The sequence below is a fragment of the Aotus nancymaae genome, unplaced genomic scaffold, assembly GCF_030222135.1.
Source record: "Aotus nancymaae isolate 86718 unplaced genomic scaffold, 86718_ANA_hifiasm-v0.15.2.pri h1tg000003l, whole genome shotgun sequence".
Taxonomy (NCBI): Eukaryota; Metazoa; Chordata; class Mammalia; order Primates; family Aotidae; genus Aotus; species Aotus nancymaae.
In genome coordinates, this window is record NW_026988414.1 from 18,928,464 (window position 1) to 18,950,126 (window position 21,663).

Here is a 21,663-nt window from a genome sequence, read left to right on the forward strand (position 1 = left end):
AAGGCCTGAAGGTAAAAATATATCAAAGGTTTAGGAATTCAGTGTGAAGGGAGCAAAGACGGAGGGAGGGACAGGTATTACAGAGGGACAGGTAAGATGAGACTGGAGTGGCAAGGAGGAATAACATAAAATATCCTTTCAAAAGAAAGACATTTCTTTTCAGAGTAAATGGGGATAGCTGTCAGACAGTGTTAAGCAGGAACACGGAGTGCTTATATTTGCATCTTAGAAACAGCTCCCTGGCCACGCTGAGGACAATGAATTGGTGGAAGGAGGAGTGAGCAAGACTTGCAGAAAGGAGATGAGCTGTGAGGCCCTTGCAGTAACCAGGTGAAGGATAATAGCAGACTGACCGGCCAGCCTTGGTGGCTCAGGCCTGTAATCGGGTAAGAAGCTACAAGCATGGAGAAAAGTAGATAGACATGGAAAAGTATTTGGGAGCTAGAGGAGCTGGTTAATGGATGGATGGTAGAGGGTGAGGTACATGGAGGTGGAATGACTCAGATTTGGGGCTCAGGCAACTGAATAAAAGGTAGCGCTCCCTCAGAGTCTGGCAACATGATCAGAGCAGATGGGATGGGAAAGATGAGGTCAAGATCACGTTCAACCTCTGCAACTTACTCACCAATATGCTCATTCCCCAACTCCTTACCTTCTACTCCAGCCTCTGACCAGCTCCGCAGCCTTAAAGAATCTAATCCTTCCTACTCCTGAAAAGCCTGCTTTTGCTGTTTAATATCCTTCCTTGTCCACATTGACCCTGCTATAAACTTGTGTTTTTTAACCCGAGCTGAGCGCTCAACGCCCAAGTATTGACTCCTTTTCAACCCCACCTGTCACCAGGGTTGGAGTTTCAAACCTTGTCAGCTTTCCCAGGGTCACCATTTCTTCTAACAGATGTCCTAACCCAGTGGTTCTTGGGCTAGCAGCAGTAGCAGCACCTGGCAATCTGTTAGAAAATTCTGGGGTCCCACCCAAGTCAAACTCTAGGAGTGGGGGTCAACAATAGGTGTCTCACAAGCCCTCATTTAAGAATCACCATTCTTATCTATGGGGCCCAATTTTTTCTCCTTAAGAATTTTCCGAGTCCTCCTCCTCTCCCTGCATCATTAATTTTTTTTTTTTTTTTTTTTTTTTTTTTAAGACAGAGCCTTATTCTGTTGCCCAGGCTGGAGTGCAGTGGCGTAATCTCAGCTCACTGCAACCTCCACCTCTGAGTTCAAGGGGTTCTCCTGCCTCAGCCATCCAAGTAGCTGGGATTACAAGCACGTGCCACCATATCTGGCCAATTTTTGTATTTTTGATAGAGACAGGGTTTCACTATATTGGCTAGGATGGTCTCAAACTCCTGGCCTCAAGTGATCCACCCGCCTCAGCCTCCCAAAGTGCTGAGATTACAAGAATGAGCCACTGCGCCCTGCCCGCATCCTTAATTCTTGAGGCCCCAAGGCCCTGTCCTTGGTTCTCTTCCCGTGTAATCTAGTCTACCCCCACGTCAACATCTCCACCTGGATTTCCTCAAATCTAAAGCCAAACCAAGTTCTCCTTCTCCCATCCCACCATCTAAGTTCATTCCATCTTTTCTGATTTTTCTGTCTCACCATGTTGCTCAGGCTGGTCTCAAATTCTTGGCCTCAAGTGATCTCCCACTGTGGCCTCCCAAAGTGCTGGGATTACAGTAATGAGCCACCATGCCCAGCCTCCATCTTTTATCTTTCTCTCCTGATTTTAGCTAATGGCATCATCTCCAAATCCCAGGCTGGCAATCTCCCACTCATCTCTGGTCTATTCTTCTTGCCCCAGTAAATCTCTTAAATCCAGCTATTTTTCACGTCCCTTTATCACTTCTTGCCATGGCATTTGGAATTTATTCCTCTCCATTCTCCAGGCCTTCAGTCTGACACAGTCCTTCAGTATTCTACTTCTATCATCTTCTTAAACAAAAACAGGGCCAGGCACAGCGGCTCATGCCTGTAATCCCAGCACTTTGGGAGGCCAAGGCAAGTGAATCGCTTGAGCTCAGGAGTTCAAGACCAGCCCAGGCAACATGGTGAAACTCTGTCTCTACCAAAAGTACAAAAATTAGTCGGGCATGGTGGTACGTGCCTGTAGTCCCAGCTACTTGGGAGACTGAGGTGGGGGGACTGCCTGAGCCCAGGAGGCAGAGGTTGCAGTGAGCTGAGATCATGCCACTGTATTCCAGCTGGGGTGACAGGGCAAGACCCTGTCTCAAAAAGAAAAAGGAATATCCTGTTAACAACAACAACCTGGCAAAGCATACAGGAAGGATTGTTGTCCTTAATATTTAAATTGGCCATATCCTTAATATTTAAATTAGAAGTCTTCAGAAAGGGGCTATCACATGGTGAGAACCTGCCTGATGCGTAAGTCCTTTGTATCATATTGCAAGTCCTATCGACAACCCTTCATGGAAGGCCTGTTTTCATCTCAAAGATCGTAATGCTACATGTTCAGAGAAGTGTGACTTGCCTAAACTCACATAGCTAATAAGTTGAAAAGCTGAGATTTGATCCACGTCTTATTCATCTTGTTGCCTTATTTTGTATGACTGCAGTTTTAATGATGTCTACTATCAGTAAGTCAAGTTCAGCACCATTTTAAGTATACTGAAGTTCAATGCATTATCATCATTAGGTCAACTGGACTGGCCTTGACCCAGAATATAATGCTGTGCTTTGCGATGGGATAATGCAGGAAATCTTTCATGTAGTAAATACCTTGGCTGACTGCCAGTCTGCCTGCCAATCATGATGGTTACTATACTAGGAAGTTTCTTCATCTTCCCAAATTGGTGCTGATGTGGAAGAGGGTAAATTGAGGATGGGCCTATGAAGAAGTGAAGAATAAAAATAGTTCAATTATATATATTTCTTTGTGTCGCTCTGTATGTCTTGATTCTTATAGGCAAACTGACAATGTCTAAAGAGAAAGTAAGAAAACAGAAAAACAGACACACGTTTTTCTGCCTTACAAGAAGGTACAAACGAGGACATGACTCAAGGTAAAGAAAGCATCTTTGATGGGTTTATTGGTCCATTACTTTAAGTTAATTGAAGTAAAGAAACTTTAAATTTACAAGCTAATATTTATCAAGCAATACAAATTCTTTTGTTTACCTCAAAATGTAATACTAATTCCATAGTAAACAACAATTTTTTTATACACAGATATATGAAAAAAGTGGACAAAAACCTCGTGCCAGCATCAAAAAGTCAACAAAAACGACTCTGTTTTTCCATTTTATAATCTCTGGCTTCCATAACAAAGAAAAAAAGGTGACATTCTTTTTAAAGTTTGGTAGCTTCATGAAACAAAGACTCACCTGTAAATAAGCCACTCTCTTACCCACACACACTCTCTCAAGCACTTTTTTTTTTCACAGCTTTTATTTTGGCATAATGGCAGCATGGAGAGAAGGTAACACATTTACACCGCGGACTTCATCAATACCTCAGAAGGTTTGCATTTTAAAATCTTAAACGTAAAGAATGACTTTTAAAAAGAAGAAGTAACAGTCCATAATGTGGACATGTCCAAAGCTAAAGTTTTACATCTCTTCTTTAACAGTTAAAATACAAGTTAGAAAGTTTGCTGGCAGTTGATTTCACAGGAATCTATCAGATGGACATCATCCCTCAATGCACTCCCAACTCACAGCGATGAAGGGAACAGACACACAGAAATACAACGGACAGGGAATCCACCAGATGGGATCCAAACCTCAGGGGTGTCCAGGCCAACAGTGCCGTTAAGGGATGCTGGTTTGTTACTGGAGAAAGGCCCAGATGGCAGAGCCACTGCTCGATCACACTGATGCACATTTTGGTTTGCGATCTACTTTCTCATTTCCACATGGAGGAAAAAAGTGATTTCCCTTTCCTCTCCCCAGTATCATTTGTGACTGAAGTACTGGTCTAAGACTGTGAACAATCCTATCCAACAGGGGTGTTGCTGGGTGTCACCTACTAAGGACCGGCCTACAGAGAGCCCAGAACCACCTGGTGTGAAGGTGCCGCTGCTGGGAGCGAATATGCAATTCTCCTCGTCACTGGTGTTGACTGGCAAAGGCTCTGCTGAAACGGACTAAATTACGTGAGTCAACACCATGTTTTCTGTTTTTGGCATTTCAACCCATGGAGAATTTCTATCTGAATCAAGCTGCTCTGAGGCTTGAAGATACCCCACGGTATCTTCAAAACTGTGCTGTAGAATCAGGAGTGACATTTAATACTGTTGTCATCTAGAGCATTCTTTGTATCTACATGATTTGTCGATGTCGATACAATATCCTCTAAAATCAAAAGTATGCCAAAAGGCACTAAATTAACCTTTCACACTTTAAAAAAAAAAAAAAAAGGTTTTGTGGTCCCTGTGTTTCCTTACATTATCAAAAATATTATTTGGCAAAAGCAGTACTTAGTTTTCCCCTCCCCAAAGCTAACCCTAGTGATGGCCCTCACTTTCTTGCTGGCTTCTTTAGGGGGCCTGAGGGCTGACTATGTTAGATCTCTGTATTATTGAAGCTGAACAACTGATTACATTTCTAAAACTCTTTCTACCCAGGATTTTTAAAACAGTTGTTGAAGAAGAATAAGGCATATTAGTAGGTACTGACAAATTCTGGAAAAAAAAGTAGAGTCGGGCTTTTAACAGTCTGTGGCATTTTTCAAAATTCTAGATTTGTTGATTTTCAAGTGCTAAATACAAGGAATGTCTATACAGAAGACAAATATCTTATTGGTTTATTTTTCCAAAGCACTTATTTGTAGACTGTCTATAGTAGTAAAAACTACCTGGAAAACATATTTTTTGGCCCCATAGAAAGGGTTAGACAGTCATACTCAGGATGCCTCTCAAACTTATGATGAAGAGTCAATCCCCTGCAACAAAGCCCCCACCCCAACCTTTTCTAACACAGACAACTCTTACGCACACTCCGATATGTGCAACTGTGAGGAGACTAGGCATCCCTCACGCCAAAAGCTGACAATCTATAGAGTGGGTTGGTGAAAAATTGGATTCCTGGTTTATTCACTGAATTGAAAAAATCCCAAGGCAGAGGAGAACAATTCCAACACACCCAACGCAAGCTGTGAGGTTGGCCCGAGAGAGAACATTTGCCTCGAATTTACTGATAAATGTCACCTGCCACCTGCCAGAGAAGACCTAAGAAATGAGAGGGTGTGTCCATCTGTTGCTATCTTGAAGGCTTTTGGAAGGGAGACAGGAAATCCAAATTCCCAACCTAAGTTTGTAAATGAGGGTGGCCAAAGCAGTGTTGTCCAGCCCTATAATTAGATCACCCAGTTTCCACAGCTTCTTAGATGTCTGGGAAGGTGGAGTCCAGACTGGTGTGCCCTGTCCTGACCACAGGCAGTCCATCTTCTGAAAGCAATCACCCCTCAGTGCAGCCAGCAACCCATCTGGCCAGACAAGAACCCAGTTCTAACTCACTCCAAGACCCAAGCAGAAGAGGCCAACCCAGCCCTCGGAGGTTGCTCTTGACTTCCCTCTTCCTCCTCTTTCACCAGCTCAGGATAGAGTGTGAAGAATGACTGTCCTGCAGTCCAGTGAATGATGTCAAGACAGATCCCGGTGCCTGTGATTTCAAAGCCAGCAATGGCAGGCCCAAGTCGCACAATCTCTGGATGTTCCTTGGGCTGCCACCCTGAGAGAGCAATTCCACTTGCAGACTGCCACATGGTCATCATGCCCTCCTCTGAAGCAGAACTTCCCGTCCTTTGATCACAAAAGGCAGCCTTACACCAAGTGAGCAGCCGGTATGCATTTACTGAACTCTCCCATGTGGAGTGGTAACTGAGAAAACCATCCAAATCAACAATATCTAGAACACACTCCGGGTGGGGCTGAAATGTGGCACGAAAACAGACTTAGCTTACAGTCACCTTGATCTCCAGGTCATGCCGGTTTATTTCAGCTAAAGAAAGGTGTCTGGTGAGTTGAAGGAATGACACGGTGAAATACGGAGCCAATCATCTCCATAATCACACTTTAAGTTGAACAGGAATCATTATAAAACTTTTATTGAAGGATAAAACCCAACACTAAAGCTGGCTGTTCCCTCCCCATTGAGGAGCAGCGGTTCCTTGCTGAGTAGAACAGCCTAGAATCTTCGTGTAGATCTACCACATTAGTAAGAAAGAGCATCAGTGCCCTTGCTTGCTACAAATCATAAGACTCTCCTTAACATCACTTGCATCTCTAAAATTTTCTCAGTTCCTAGGAAGCCTCTCTTCTGTCTTTCTCTGGATTTTTAACTGGGGTGTATGAAATCTATCACTTCCCAGGCCTGAGGCAGCTGCTAGGGAGGGCCCTGCATTCCACTGCCATGTATTCAAGCCTCAAAACCTATGTCTGTCTGCTTGAGGTAAAGTAAAAACAAACAAACAAACAAATACTTAAGAGAGGAATAGTGATCTCAGGGCCACAATTTTGTGGAGCCAAGAAGGGTGGGGTGATGAAAGCTCTACAAGGCAGTCTTTGGCACAGAAGTCTCCATGTGACACTTCTCCTAGGGAAGATCTCCTTTGTGCTTGATCAAAATGAAGAGGCAAATGGTTGGGACTGCTGGTCCTCAGAGGCCCGGGGGAGCCTGCTTCACCACCTACGTCCCCTTCCTTCTGGACCAGCCTCTACACCTCATGAGACACCAGCCTAGAGGCTAGGAAGGAATCCTTTCTCCAGAAGGACTATTTCTCCCAGAAAATCTGTAATGTACACTGGACTTCCTGGCTCTGCTATCAACAACATGCCTGAAGGACAGAAAGTTTGCCTTGTTCCCGATCTTGCTGATGTCTTACAGCACAGAGCATCACATGTGGACCAAATAGAGCAAGACCAAATCCCACGGTGCCTGCCTCCCTTCAGAGCCAGCCTCTGCCTCCCACTAGGAATGACGTGTGCATCCCATGCCCCTCCCCACCTCTCCCAGGGAGGAACCTGATGAATTTTTTGAAGAGCTGCCTTCTTTCCCAACAAACCATTATATAGGAATGTTTCTGGGCTTTGGCAACTAGGCAGTCAGATTTAGTTTTCCTGTAACTCCAGTTTTTTCCAAGCATTCATTACACTAGGCATTTGTAAAGCATAGCTTCCCCAAGGCAAAGCTTCCTATGTTCCCAAAGATGAGCATTTGCTGCTGGGCTGGGCTGGTGTCTTCTGCCAAATATCAACAGAGGGCTTTCAGCTCGCCATTAGACACACCCTGATTCTCCCAGCACAGTGTCAGGTCAGATCCAGGCATCCATACCCACGCCAACACGATGGCTTAGAGGTAGAATGAAACACACAGTCACTTGGGGGTACACGGGTTGTTCTTCCCTTTCCGCATTAATGAGTCACTTCTAACTGTATGAAACTGAAAATTCACATCAAAGGACTTGAGAATGGCACAAATAGGGTTTAACAGTACAGGCAAGTACCAATTGATTTAAAAATTACCATTTAAACTGCAACATTGTCAAACACAATGAAACAGAACCAAGCTGACCTATGCCGTCCAACTGCGGCATCAGCAGCACCACAGCCTTGGGCGACGTGACCTGCAGTTAAAAGTGGGCTGCCGGCTGAACAGTATTTCCAGGTGAACTTGCACCCAAAGCAGCGTCTTAACACAGCTGTTTCATTAAAAGCAAAGCAAAAAAAACAAAAAACAAAAACACTACAGCTTATTTGAGGCTCAGATTCATAGTTTTATAAGGATGAGCCACGGATGAAAGAACAGAAACATGACATGTAGCTTCATTTCAGCAGGAAAAAAAAATGAGTTGAAAGATAGATCCTTGGTGACCGTTTGCTTTGTGATGTGAAAAGTAAACCAGGCGATCGTCTGAAATGCAAACTTTAATGACAGTCAGCAGTTCCCAGGAATCTGGCTGCACATTGAGGAGACTTTAGCTTAGCTGGAAACAAAGGTTCGCCGCTGTATTTGTCATTTTCGAGGCCCGTCCAGGAACCGGCTTTCCTTCCTGACCAGGAAATGTTAAGGGTTAAAGCACTTTATGTAGAACGTTCACACTGCATCGACAAATTACGACTGGATCATAACAACACGACATACCAGCCCTCTCACCAAAAGCTTGCCCAGACATTCAGTGAACATAGGAGGAAATATTAAAGTAGGAATTTTTGGTGAGGTAAAGTCAAATCGCACAAAACTGACACCGGGGGTGGAGCTTGGTATATGCCCACTAATCTCAACGACGGGAAGCTTCTCTGACTTTGAGACAACAGATATTCCCTCACAGGTCTAACCCTGCTCTGATGACAGTGAACAAGCAAAAGAAAGACACTGAAGACCTTCACAGAAAAAAAAAGAAAAAAATGCGCCTTTTTTTTTTTCATTTACACACAGTTTCCAATCTATTGCATTCTAGTGTCAGAAACAAGCTTGGGGAGCATTCCCCTGAGCTTCCCAAAGGCATCACCGGAGGACAAGGATGCTGGCTTGTTCACTCAAGCATGGATGCAGGTTGACACTGATTTAAATGTCCCTATGTGAAACAGAAACAGTAAGACGGTATCACTCATCACAAGCAGGCAGCAGGCCACACTCACAGAGACAGGCCACTGGACGTTAAGGACTCTCCAGGGAGCCACCGACACCTCCTTGGCCAAGATGAGTCAATGGCCACAGGGGCCAATTCCAGAGGCACCACGTTTCCACAGAAAGCAATGGCTGCCTTCTGTTCCTGCCTCCTCCGCCGCCTTGAAAAGCAGGCCCCAGGTTCTCTCCTACCACAGGCCACTTAGCTGTCCCTAAAGAGGAAACTGTCATGAAAGGTCAGAATGGCAGCTGCAGGCTGTCTTGTCCCTTGGTTTCAAATGTTCGTAGTGCTTCACTGAGCAGGTGCCTTCATAACACAGAGGTATGCTGCTTTTGCTGAGAGATGATTCTAGCCTCACAGACTCCACCAAGGAATAAATACTAATTTGGGGCGAAAGATGGGGGAGGGAAAAATACAAAGGAGAGATGTTTCTGTGGTTTTTTCCCAGCGCTGCCTCTCTGGCACTGCAGGGACATTCTGGTATGGGGTGCCAGGCCCTGTGTAGGTAGAAGAGTCTCCATCCCAGGAAGGAACTTACTTGGCCTCTTGTTTCTCCTGCAGTAGTGGAATAATCGACTCCCACGCCATGAGGCACTGCAATGACAACACACACACACAGAATCAGCTCTGAGTTTCAGAGGTCGGGCCAGCGTCTTCATTCTGCTCCGATCTACCCTTTTGTTGTGGTTCCTGCTGGGTCACCTTTGTCTAACGATGGCTGCATGTCTCATCCATAACTATCACAAACGGGGAGGTCGCAAGTGTTTGTTTTGAAGGTGTCACCTCATCTTTATGAAAGACAGCAATATCTCTGCAAGGCTTAAATGCATTCATGTTAGTCTGTAAAGCTCATTTCCAGAGAATGGAAATGGATTCACTGGAGGAAATTCTTTGCCTTTCAAAAAAGCAGAAAAGAGACCAAGCAGAAAGCCCCTGATGAGACACTGCTCCAGGTGTGGGCGGCGCTTGTGCAGGATGTCAATCATAGTTGGAGCAGCCCAGCCACCTGACTCGGAGCAGGTGGAAAGCCCACTCTTCCTCACCAACCTTAAGTTTGCTTGTTTGGGCCACAATCTCCCAAAAGGGAAAATGGAAGCGGGAACCCAGATTTATTGATTTATTATGCCCGAACACGGTGACAAACTTTATATTCGTTAGCACCAGTCCTCACAGCTCCTCTATGAAGGAGAATTATTATTTGACACATACACATTGGTTTCTTGGATGGGGAAGAAAAACAGGTTACATAACTGGCTCAGACACACAGCTTGTCCATGGCAGAGCTCCTGATTCCCACACTGATGTTCTCTCCACACCACCAGCCTCTTTTCATTCCAGGTCATTGTGAAAGGCTGAGAACTCAGAAGACTCTGGCATTGTCCTCTGAGAGCAGAAATGATTCTTTGGAAAGTCTCTTGCATAAAGAGGGCAGGTGAATTGCACAAGGCTTCTTAGTAGCGGCCCAGGGATGGAGGAGGCCTTTGTACTGAGTCATTTAGGGAGGAGGTCTAAAAAGGTAGGGAGGAGTTTTGAGGAGGTGGGAAGGGTTTGGGGGAGGTGGGGAGAGGTTCTGAAGAGGTGGGGAGGTGTTCTGAGGGGGTGGGAGAGGTTTGAGAAGGGAGGAGGAGGAGCTCTGAGGGAGGAAAAATTCTGAGGAGGAGGGAAGAATTCTGAGGAGAAGGAATTCTGAGGAAGGAGGAGGAGTTCCGAGGAGGGGGTAGGAGTTCCGAGGAGGTGGGAGGAGTTCCGAGGATGGAAGAGGAGTTCTGAGGAGGGGGAAGAGTCCCGAGGAAGTGGGGAGTAGTTCCGAGGAGGGGAGAGCAGTCCCGAGGAGGGGAGAGGAGTCCCGGGGAGGAGAGAGGAGTCCCAAGAAGGTAGGAGGAGTCCTGAGGAAGTGGGAGGAGTCCTGAGGAGGTAAAAGGAGTTTTGAGGAGGTGGGAGGAATTCTGAGGGGGGAGGAGTTCTGAGGAGGTGGGAGGAGTCCTGAGGAGGTGGGAGACGTTCTGAGGGAGGAGTTCTGAGGAGGTGGGAGGAGTCCCGAGGAGGGGAGAGGAGTTCTGAGGAGGTGGGAGGAGTTCTGAGGAGGGAGGAGGAGTTTTGAGGTGGGAGGAGTTTTGAGGAGGGAGAAGGAGTCCTGAGGAGGTGGGAGGAGTTCTGAGGAGAGAGGAGTTCTGAGGAGGTGGAAGGAGTCCTGAGGAGGAGGGAGGAGTCCTGAGGAGGGGAAAGGAGTCCTGAGGAGGTGGAAGGAGTTCTGAGGAGGGAGGAGGAGAGAGGCATCCTTCGGTCAAGCCACAAAGAGGAGTGGTGAAATTGTTCCCTGACTCCTCCTTGGTGACTCTCAGGTTAGAGAGGAAGCTAACCTCAGAAGCCCACCTGAAATAAGGAAGATGGTATGGGGTCTGTGGCATTCCAGGTCCTGCTCTCTCCCTAGGCCATCACTTCAGATCTGCAATGGTCTTTCTAGGTCAGCCATGAGAAATCAAGGCCATACCAGTTTTCTATTTGGTCCTAAACGTACCAAACTCTTTCCTACCCCAGGGATCTTGTGCATGTTGTCTCCTTTGCCTGGAATATCTGTTCTCCAAGTCTCTGTCTCTGAGACTCAGATTAAATGTTATTTCCTCAGACCGACCTTTCCTGCCCACTCCACCTGCCCCTCCCACCCTCAGCCTGCATTGTGCCCCCTGGTATTTTCTCCCCCAGTTTCCCATTCTTTTCCTTATCTTACTCTGAACAGGTGGGCTCCTTTGATGAACACATTCCCTCCATTAGACTGAGGGTGCCTTAAGGGAAAAATCCTGCTGTTTATCAATTCTGTACACACCATTCCTTGCACATAGCAAATGCACAAAAAAAAATTTGTTAAGTATGTGTAGAAGCAATACCAGACCCCAAGATGGTGGCCTTGCCTGTGATACAGTCGGAAGACAGATAGGAATGCTGGGATTCATTACCGAAGGGAGTGATGGAGACATCTGACCTAGTTGGTTCTGCAGTAATGGGAGGGCCACTGAACAGCAGAGGGAAAGTGAGGGAGTTATGGAAAAAAAGGACATTGACCGAGTGCCTGCCATGTTCCAGGTATGCACGAGGTACTTATGCATACATTATTTCACTGTATCTTTACAATTATTCAGTGTAGAAGGATCACTCCCATCTTACAGATGAAGAAATGGGTGCAGAGAGTCACCTTACCTAAAGCACAGTCAGTAGAGGAACGAGGCCTCGACCTCATGTGGAGTGACTGTTCCACCTTTGGGCAGGCAGGACCATGCTAAGGATGTATGGCCCCTATCCTCTAGGCTGACAGTGCATTGGAACCACTCAGACCAGTGGACTCATCAGAACCAACTCCAATCCTAGCTGGGTCACTCACACGCTGTGTAACCTTGGGCAGAACTTAAAACCTTTCTGAGGCTCGGTTTCTTGAGCTTTACATTGGAAATCATAAAACCCACTTGACAAGTGTCATGGTGAAGGTGAAATTTCATAAGACAGGACATACAAAACGTCCAGTCCAGTGCCAGCCCAGCTTCATAGGGGGCTCCATAAAAACAGGAGTAAAGAGGCATGTCACCTTTCTCCTTCCTCTTTAAAAAAGTCCTTCCCTAAGACCTGACACGTAAGGGACATTCCATGACTGTTTCCTGAGCCCTCCTCCAGATGAACCTGAAAAGATGCAGACATACTGCCTCTGAACAGCAGGCCAGAGCCATCAAAGCTTTCAGAAGAGATGGTTTCTTCTTGTCTGGGATAAGGACATGTTTCCATAATTGTGGCATGAGTAGCCAAGTTAATACCTGTCCAGCATGCTGACAGACTATAGTGTGTCCAACAGTTTGATTTCAAGTCTGCAAGTTACATGTTGAACTGTGATTGGGCTGTTCTTCATCTTTAAGCTTTTAAGAAGTACAAGGATTCATTAGCAGAAATAATGTCAAGTTGGAGATGTATATATAATTTTTTAATTTTTTTTTTTTTTTTGCAACAAGGTCAAAAACTCTGTCATCCAGGTTGGAGTGTGGTGGTGCGCAATCATGGCTCACTGTAGCCTTCAACTCCTGGCTCAAGCCCTCCTGCTGCAGCCAACTGAATAGCTGGGACTATAGGCATATGACACCACGCCTGGCTAATTTTGTATCTTTTGTAGAGACGGAGTCCCACTATGTTGCCCAGGCTGGTCTTGAACTCCTGGGCTCAAGTGATCCTCCCATCTCGGATTCCCAAAGTGCTGGGATTACAGGCGTGAGCCACTGCACCTGGCCTCACGTTGGTTTGCTGGATATATGAATCAAGCAAACCTTGATTGAGGGGATTGGGCTGTAGCCTGAAAAGAGTCATCGCCTTGTGTATAGTGTGTGGTGTATGTACGGTGTGTGTGTGAGTTGGGAGTGAGTGGGGTATGGGTGGGGTGTGTGTGTGTGGTGTGTGTATAGTGTGTGTATGTGGTGTGTGGTATATGCGTGGGGTGTGTGTGGGGTTTGGGAGTGTATGTGTGGGGTGTATGTGCGGGGGTGGTGTAGTGTGTGTGGTGTGCATGTAGTGTGAGGGGGTGTGGCGTGTGTGTGGGGGTGGTGTGTGTATCAGGGGTGCTTAACCTAGGGTCCACAGATCAACAGGATCCCTGAGTAAAACTTTTTAATAGTTAATAATCCTACATCCCTTTATTTTAGGTATTTAAAGTCAATATTTTGAAGTCTATATAAAAAACAAATGAAAGGTATTTTGATGTGGGGTCTACAGGCTTCACCAGATGACCTACAGGCTTCACTGCACAATGAAAGTGAAGGGCCCCTGTGTATGGAACCCCAGGGCAGAGTAAAGTAACCCCAAAGCCTCCATTCCGTGGCTTCATCCCTGTGCTGAAGGTCTGACTGGCTCTGGAAAGCAACCAGCGCCAGTCCCGGAGAGCACGGAAGACCAACCTGCTGCAGCTCGTGCAAGAGAGACCCCCGTGAGTGCCCCCTCTGTGCCAAAGCCAGCACTGCAGCCACACAGCTGAGCAAAGACAGGAAGCAGGAGCCAAGACTAAGCAGATAAAATAAGGGAAGGAGATGAGACTAGCATAGCAGGATTCCCAGTTTCTGGATTTCTGGTAGGCCCACGTGAAAGGCTCTGGCCACTAGAAACCAGTCTTGTTGGGCACACTCATTACCTTCTCATAGTACTGAATGTTCTTGTCCGCCATCCCCATGAGTAGCTGCCGGAAGTCCTGCCTCTTGTTGTTCTGCCACCTCTCCATGTCAGCTTTCAGGTCAGCATTGAAACACTCCATCCGATCCTGACATTTCTCAACATCCGCCGGCACCTGGAAAGGGAGGCCCACGTGAGTGCTCTGCACACAGAATTGGCATCTCTTGTCTTGAGCTCCTCTGCACACACATTTGTCAAAGGCCAAAGCCCTACATTAAAATGCCATCAACATGCTCCCTCCTCTGGAGGCATTTGTTTGAAAAAGCAAAGCCTTGGGTTTTCAGGTCTAAGGAGGAGTTCTGCAAAGGGGCTCTCCTAACCCACATCTTCACACCTATCCAAACACAACAAAGACTCGTGGGGAAAACACCCCCATTTCCACACAGGAAGAAGAAACATTGCAATTCAGAGTCGTATGTCTTTGGTTCCTTCTAGGATTTACTCATCCACACTTCAAAGCGTGTGCAGACTCTGCAAATATACAGCAATACTTGGTACTGCCCTGCTATTCTCCTGCGTCCCATACTGAAACTAGAAAAGCAGTAGGTTTTCCCAGGTCACATGAACTATTCCATTACTTGTGACATTTGATGATGCCTTTCCTCTTTAATCAGACAATTGCAGTAAGATGACTACTGGCCAGCTGCCTCCTCTGAACCTCCTCTGAACCCGCCTCTAAACTGGAGGCTTATTTATGCTTTTCCCAATAGCAGATATTTTTAAATGGAGAGTTAGAGAAGTCTGAGAAAACAGGAGGAAAGTTACTTATGCATGTCAAAAGAATCTGAAAGAAGAAATATACAGCAGGTTATTTCAAGTTTTTCTTAAAGAGATTTAGAAGACCTTCTCAAATGGGAATTATGTCATTTGAATTTCACAACTTTGCTCTGGTGAGTTTCAGAGTTATCCCGTGCAGCTAGAGCAGGCCTTGTGGTTGCAGTGGTTCCCAAAGTTGGCTTCTCCCTCCTAACTCAAGCGCTCCACTGGGCTCTGATGGTGGCCAGAGGGCCAACATGCCCCAAACTAGGTCAAACCCCCGACCTGCCAAATGTATGCCAACCACAAGCGAGGACTTGTACGTTCTATATACTGGGGCCCATGAACCAAATTGTCTCCAAGCCACGGCTCACCACTGGGAGTCACTTTCCACCCATTGGGGAGGTTTAGACCCAAGCCTGATGGGCAAGGAGCTGACCCAGAATGATGCCAATGAGGAAGCCAGGCCTGAAGGAGCTGGATACCTTCAGGGCACTCAGCCACCTTCTCCACAGACCATGTGGAGGTGGCTGTAGAACACAGGAACCAGGGAAGAGACACAGCCAAGGCAAGCGGATTCGAATGTGCGTGGCACGAGAACTAGACACAGGTGAGACCAGGATGAGCTGGAGAGAAAGAGAAAACTCAACACTCTGGGAAATTAAAAGAAAGGAATTTTTCTGTTAAGATAGGGAAAGAAGGCTTCTTCAAAGCATGTAAGCTTCTGGAAGAGATTAAAAAAAAAAAAAAAAAAACTAGGCTGGGTGCAGTGGCTCATGCCTCCCAGCACATTAGGAGGCCAAGGCAGAAGATCACTGGAGGTGAGGAATTTGAGACTAGCCTGGGAAACATAGGAAGATCCAATTTCTACAAAAATAAAATTTAAATAAGTAGGATGTGGTGACGCTATGTTGTCCAGGCTGGTCTTGAACTCCTGGCCTCCAGCGATCCTCCTACCTCAGTCCCCCAAAGCACTAGGATTACAGGTGTAAGCCACCACACCAGGTCAGAGACTGACTTTTTCTTCTGATGCCACGATTTAAGTCTCTTTTGTCTCCTCCCGAGACCACTCATTACTATTGGTTACCTCAGGAAAAACTAAAATAAAGACCAGAGTGCCCCGATCTTGCCTCTCCAGAGTCACTCCAGGAATCAGCCTCAGTGGACAGATGCCCAGCGAGCGAGCTGGCGTCTCTGGCTGGCCTCACCTCCCTACAGGCACAGGCCAGTTCCTTACCTGTCTCCTGGCCACCGCTCACGTTTGCATCAGGGTGAGGGTGCCTATTTGTTTGCTTAACAAGACTTCCACTGTGAGGAGAAAATGGAAAGCCCTGGAAAGAGAACCTCACTGGGACACGTAGAAAAGAGGGTAGCCGGGGTCTCTGAATCAGAGGACTTTTTACTGTGGAAAGATTCCCAGGTCTGTTCTGGAGACGGGAACTCCGACTGACCCACAAAAATTAGGGTTTAAACCATGGCTGTGGGTTTTATGACTGCCTGAGCCTCCGTCTGGGAAATACTTAGCATCTCAGTTTCACAACATAGTGCATGCTTGGCACTGAGGAATACAAAAGTGCTCGGGTCTCAGCAGGCAAATCTTGTCTCCTGTTACCTACAATGTAGTTGGGAAGAAACAGGAACATACCTAGACACTGAGGCAAGATGTCACAAGTGCTGGCGCCGCCCCTGGAGCCCCCGTGATAAGCACGCTGAGGAGGATGGAGAGGGAGGCCGACCTGGGAAGATCGGGCCTCATGGAGGAAACAGCACTGAGGCGGCTCTTTAAAGATGACAGATGTGGCCGGGTGCAGTGGCTCACACCTGTAATCCCCAACACTTTGGGAGGCTGAGGTGGGCGGATCACGACGTCAAAAGACCGAGACCATCCTGGCCAACATGGTGAAATCCTGTCTCTGCTAAAAATATAAAAATTGGCCAGGCATGGTGGTGCGTGCCTGTAACCCAGCTACTTGGGAGGCTGAGGCAGGAGAATCGCTTGAACTCAGGAGGCGGAGGTTGCAGTGAGCCGAGATTGCACCACTGTACTCCACCCTGGGCGACAAGAGCGAGACTCTGTCTCATATCTGAGTGGTCACACATCTGTGTGACACTCCAGAATAGCAGTGCCTGCAAGGGACAGAGGAGAGAAGTCACCGGGATCCACCGCGGGCCTCATGCACAGGCCGCAGGGCCCACAGCGGCATGGAGAGGGAACGGCAGCTGGCAAGATTGGTGGATGGTGAGAAGCCTGGGGCTCGTCCCAGAGACCTGGTTTCCTGAGGCCCAGTTAACTCATGCTCACTTCTGGAGAACAGAAAAAGCCCCACACTTCCTCTGGCTACAGTGGACAGCTCTAGAACCAAACTTCCAGAGCTTAGCTTGCACACCCCACCCGCCACTTCCCAGGTGTGTGACCTGGGACCTGGCCTTAACTTCTCTATCTGGCTAATAATATCTTCTGCCTCACGAGGTTGTGATGAGGTCAAACAGGCTAATATGTGTTAAGCACTTTATGGAGTCCTAATTAGGAAGAGAGAGTTGGGCGGCAGTACCAAGGGAAAGCTGAAAGAGAAGCAGATGAAGCTATATGTCTGCCTTTCTTCATGGTCCAGGATACACAGCCTTCCTGCACAAATTTTAATAACTCAAAATCTTCCTGCACCCAGTTATCACCAGACCCTCGGCTGATAGAAAAATGCAAATTTGCTCACTGCAACCTTGGAATTATCAGCCCTGAACAAAGCCCCACACAAGCACCATTCTATGAAATCCCCAGCAGGCCTTTGTTTCCTGGCAGTCAGCTCCCTTCTTGCTTATCTACCTGCTGCACTCTTTTTTTTTTAAAGTCAATAAGTCTTTTTTTTCTTTGCAGAAAGAGAGAAAAAGGGGAAAGAAAAAGATAAGAGAGAAAAGCTTCCATAAGATCTTGTAGAAGGAAAAAATGTCTTTTTTTCTAATGTAAAAATACATAATTTTTTTTCAGAGGGAGGAGGAACAGCTTAAACCAGAAAACACATCCATATTAATCATTCTTCTCATATACTTCAAATTTGTACTTAATGCCTTTCTCCTCCTGGGCATCAGAGGGAACACCTGGGTATTCTGGCAGAAGTTTATATTTCTCCAAATCAATTTCTGGAAAAAACGTGTCACTTTCAAAGTCCTGCATGATCCTTGTCACAAACAGTTTAAGATGGCCTGGGTGATCCATGGCTTCCTTATAAATGGAACTGCCACCAATTACCCAAATCATGTCTACTTTATTTGCTAATTCTGGTTGTTCAGTAAGTTTTAAGGCATCATCCAGACTTCTGGCAAGAAAATGAGCTCCTTGTGGAGGTTTCTTGAGTTCCCTGCCGAGAACTACATTAATTCTATCCTTTAAAGGTCGATTCTTCTCAGGAATGGAGAACCAGGTCTTCCTACCCATAATCACCAAATTCTGTTTATCTTCTACTGAAGAGGTCGTGGTCATTCTCTGGAAATACCTGAATTCATTCCTGAGCGGCGGCCAGGGCAGGTCACCATTCTTGCCGATACCCATGTTCTGGGACACAGCGATGATGCAGTTTAGCAACTGAACCGTGACAGCAGCAGTGAGCGCTGAGCCCGCTCGCTACACCACAACGCGCGGCCAACTTTGGCGTGAAATCTACCTGTTGCACTCTTGCAACATATTTTCCTACTTTAATAAATCTGTTTTTCTTTACCTACAACTGTCTTGGTAAATTCTTCTTCCACCCACACCACTGGTTCCAGACAGTCATTGCCTACCTGTAACACACATGTGCCTGGCAACATTGTAGGTGCTCAATAAACATTTGTTAGCTCATATCAGTATCAATATTGTAATCTGCTGTTCACAAAAAAAAACCTATCCTTTGCACAGCTTCTCAAGCTTTACTCCATGTGCTATAAAAAGATTTTCATTTTCCAAATATAAACTATATTATTATATGTTCTCCCAAACATTATGCCACCCTTTGCCAATGCTACCCCACCCTGAGATTTCATTAGACATCAGAGATGAATCATCTCCAAACTATATATTAGCATGAGATTGCACTGGGCACCCTGGAACCGGTGTGGTGGCTCTAACATCAGAAGGGAGAGGATGGAGTAAACCCACCTGGTGGAGGCAGAACTGACAGATTTGGCAACTGGCTGCCCATGAGAAATAAAATACAGGGAGTTAGAGAGAAGCCCGAAGCTTCTAGTCTGGATAACTAGAGTGGCACTAGTGCCACCAAAAGGCTCAGAATGAAGGACAGGTCCACAGACCAGAGAAAGGAGAGAGCTGCAGCCAGGGGAAGAGCGACCCTCCCTCCACAAAGGGGACTGAGATAAAAACAAACAAACAAACAAACAAAAACAGAGTTCTTTTACAAAGCCTTATGGAAAAGAATACACAACCAAATTTAAAAATGAGCAAAGGACTTAAATAAACGTATCTCCAAAGAAGATAAACAGTTGGCCGGGCGCAGTGGCTCATGCCTGTAACTTCAGCACATTGGGAGGCCCAGGCAGGCAGATCACAAGGTCAAGAGATTGAGACCATCCTGGCCAACATGGTGAAACCCTGTCTCTACTAAAACTACAAAACAATTGGCCAGGCATGGTGGTGCACACCCGTAGTCCCAGCTGCTCAGGGGGTGGAGGCAGGAGAATCGCATGAACCTGGGAGGCAGAGATTGCAGTGACCCAAGATCATGCCACTGCACTCTAATCTGGGCAACAGATCAAGACTCTGTCTCAAAAAAATATATACCAGCAAAGACTGTTGGTAAGAATGTGGGGAAACTAGAACCCTTGTGCACTGTTGGATTGTAGAACAGTATAGCTGCTATGGAATTAGCAGCTATACTAATTTTTATAAATTAAAAATAGAACTACCATATGATCCTGCTGGATTCTACTTCTGAGTATATATCCAAAGGAACTGAAAGCAGGGTCTCAAAGAGATATTTGTATATACACGTTCATTGCAGCATTATTCACGGTATCCCAAAGATGAAAGCAACACAAATGTCCACTGATGAATGATCAACAAAACGTGGTATGTATATGTATGTGTATATATCTCCCATATATGAGATACTATTCAGCCTCAAAAAGGAAAGAAATTCTGACACGTTACAATGTAGATAAACCAAGGACATGACACCGAGTGAAATAAGCCAGTCACAGAAATACCTTGTATCTAGAATAATATAGATACAAGGTATTTAGAATGGTCAAAGTCATAGAGACAGAAAGTAGAACAGGGGTTACTAGGGGATGGCAGGAGTGGAAATAGGGAGTTAACGGGTCAGTTTCAGTTCTGCAAGATGAAAAGAGTTCTGGATGCTGATTGCACAACAATGTAAATGTGCTTAACATGACTATACTGTACACTTTTAAATGGCTAAGATGGCAAATTCTATATTATGTTTGTTTTATCACAATATAATCTTTTTAAATCTATGGAGGGAAAGGTGGGGCTGAGGGAGGCAGGGCCCAAGGGCTGAACTCACAAAGAAGCCAATATGCATAGGGTTAATAAAGGACTCAGCAAAAGTCACTCGGAAAGGTGGGCACAGGAAGAGGAGGTGGCGAATCAGAGAACAGAGCCAGAGAAGCCCAGGGATGGCAGGAGTTAGAAGAGGATGGAGGGATTAAAAATAAGAAAATAAGAGGAACTGGGGTGAGCCATGAGCAGCTTGGGAAGTTGCCCAGCTTGAAGAAGGGGAGTGCTGGCAACTCACGCTCAGGCGTGTATTCTTCTCGCCTTTGATTCTTCTTGGATAGTGTCTTTGTAACAATCAATTCACTGACCAGTAACACTAAGCATTCTTTTTTTATTATTTTTGAGACAAGTCTTGCTCTGTCACCCAGGTTGGAGTGCAGTGGCACAATCAAAGCTCACTGCAGCCTTAGTCTCCCAAGCTCAAGCAATCCTCCTGCCTTAGCCTCCCAAGTAGCTGGAACTACAGATGCATACCGCCACACCCAGCTAATTTTTTTATTTGGAGTAGAGGTGAGGTCTTGCCATTTTGCCCAAGCTGATCTCAAACTCCTGAGCTCAAGCAATCTTCCTGTCTTGGTCTCCCGGAGTGCTAAGGTAACAGGTGTGAGCCACCACCCTCAGCATTTCCTCTTATCTCAATGTTTTAATTTTCGTGACTGAGGTATTGTTACAGTTGTGCTACCCTGCATCGGAAGGATGTTGAGGTGACACAGTACTGCTAATGGTTGGGTGTTACTTATCATGACACCAAGGAAAAACATCATTACATAAGACCTCAGAAGACAAAAATTTATACACAGGGGACAAAATCGCATTTTTCCATTTGGTTCCCAATCTCTCAGGAGAATTTCCATTACAGAATACAGGCTGATGACGCAATGACAGAAGAGTCACGTGGATGGGACTGCACATTTCTGTGTGCTGGGGACAGTAACTTAAATTCACTCAACATTCATTTAAAATGCAACACTGAGCTCCTTCCATGCGCCACGCGGTTCCAGGCCCGAGAACAGAAATCTCAACCTGAGTCTCCTTCTTTGAGCTGGGTTGGAGATATCACATTATCTGCTCTCATGATGATAGTATAGGTCAGGAAAATCTCCCAGACTACACAAGACAGATAAAATCCCAAAGCCGGGGGGAGAGGGGAGCTCGTGGCTGCTATGGGATGGGTTTCAGAACCAGTGACAGCCACATGCTGCTGAGTGAGCAGGCGACAGGGTTCCCTAACTGACTGGTCACCTCTAGCTTCAAGCAGTGTGTTTTCAGTGTCTATTTGAGCTGTGAGGTGAAAACAGGTAAGAAAACGCTGAGACAGGGTCAAGTTTGAAAAGAGGCCAAGGAATCTGGCAAATAGAAAGTCACTGCCTCTCTGAATTAGCACTTTAATAATGATAGATAAAAACAAAGTTCAGAGAATGGCCGGGGGAGTGAGGGAGGGAGAGGTGGGGGCATGAGATGAGGAGCAGAGAGGCTGAGAACAAGAGAGCCGTGAGCTCGCCTGCGCGGTGACAAGAGAGTGAAAACCCAGGGAAGGACACACACTCTTCCCTGCCAGCCTCGGAAAGGCAGGTCGCCCCTTCAGGGGCACAGCTGCCGACGCCCTCGCCGCTGGGGAAA

At 46.2% G+C, this 21,663-nt stretch overlaps 2 protein-coding genes across 2 annotated transcripts in view; both read right to left on the minus strand.

Moving 5' to 3' along the window:
* Nucleotides 1-3,023: 3,023 nt before the first annotated feature.
* Nucleotides 3,024-21,663, minus strand: part of SNX30 (sorting nexin family member 30) — a 121,839-nt gene continuing 103,199 nt past the window's right edge. Inside the window, exons 8-9 of the mRNA XM_064378895.1 lie at nt 13,744-13,896; nt 3,024-9,182 (exon numbers count right to left, since the gene is read on the minus strand). Coding sequence (XP_064234965.1) covers nt 9,123-9,182; nt 13,744-13,896 — 213 coding nt within the window. The 3' untranslated portion in view covers nt 3,024-9,122. The remainder of the gene's footprint in view (nt 9,183-13,743; nt 13,897-21,663) is intronic.
* LOC105723687 (dihydrofolate reductase-like) lies at nt 13,904-18,582 on the minus strand. Its single transcript, XM_064378899.1, has one exon. It carries the CDS (start codon nt 18,079-18,081, stop codon nt 17,560-17,562), a length of 522 nt encoding a protein of 173 aa, XP_064234969.1. The 5' UTR covers nt 18,082-18,582; the 3' UTR covers nt 13,904-17,559.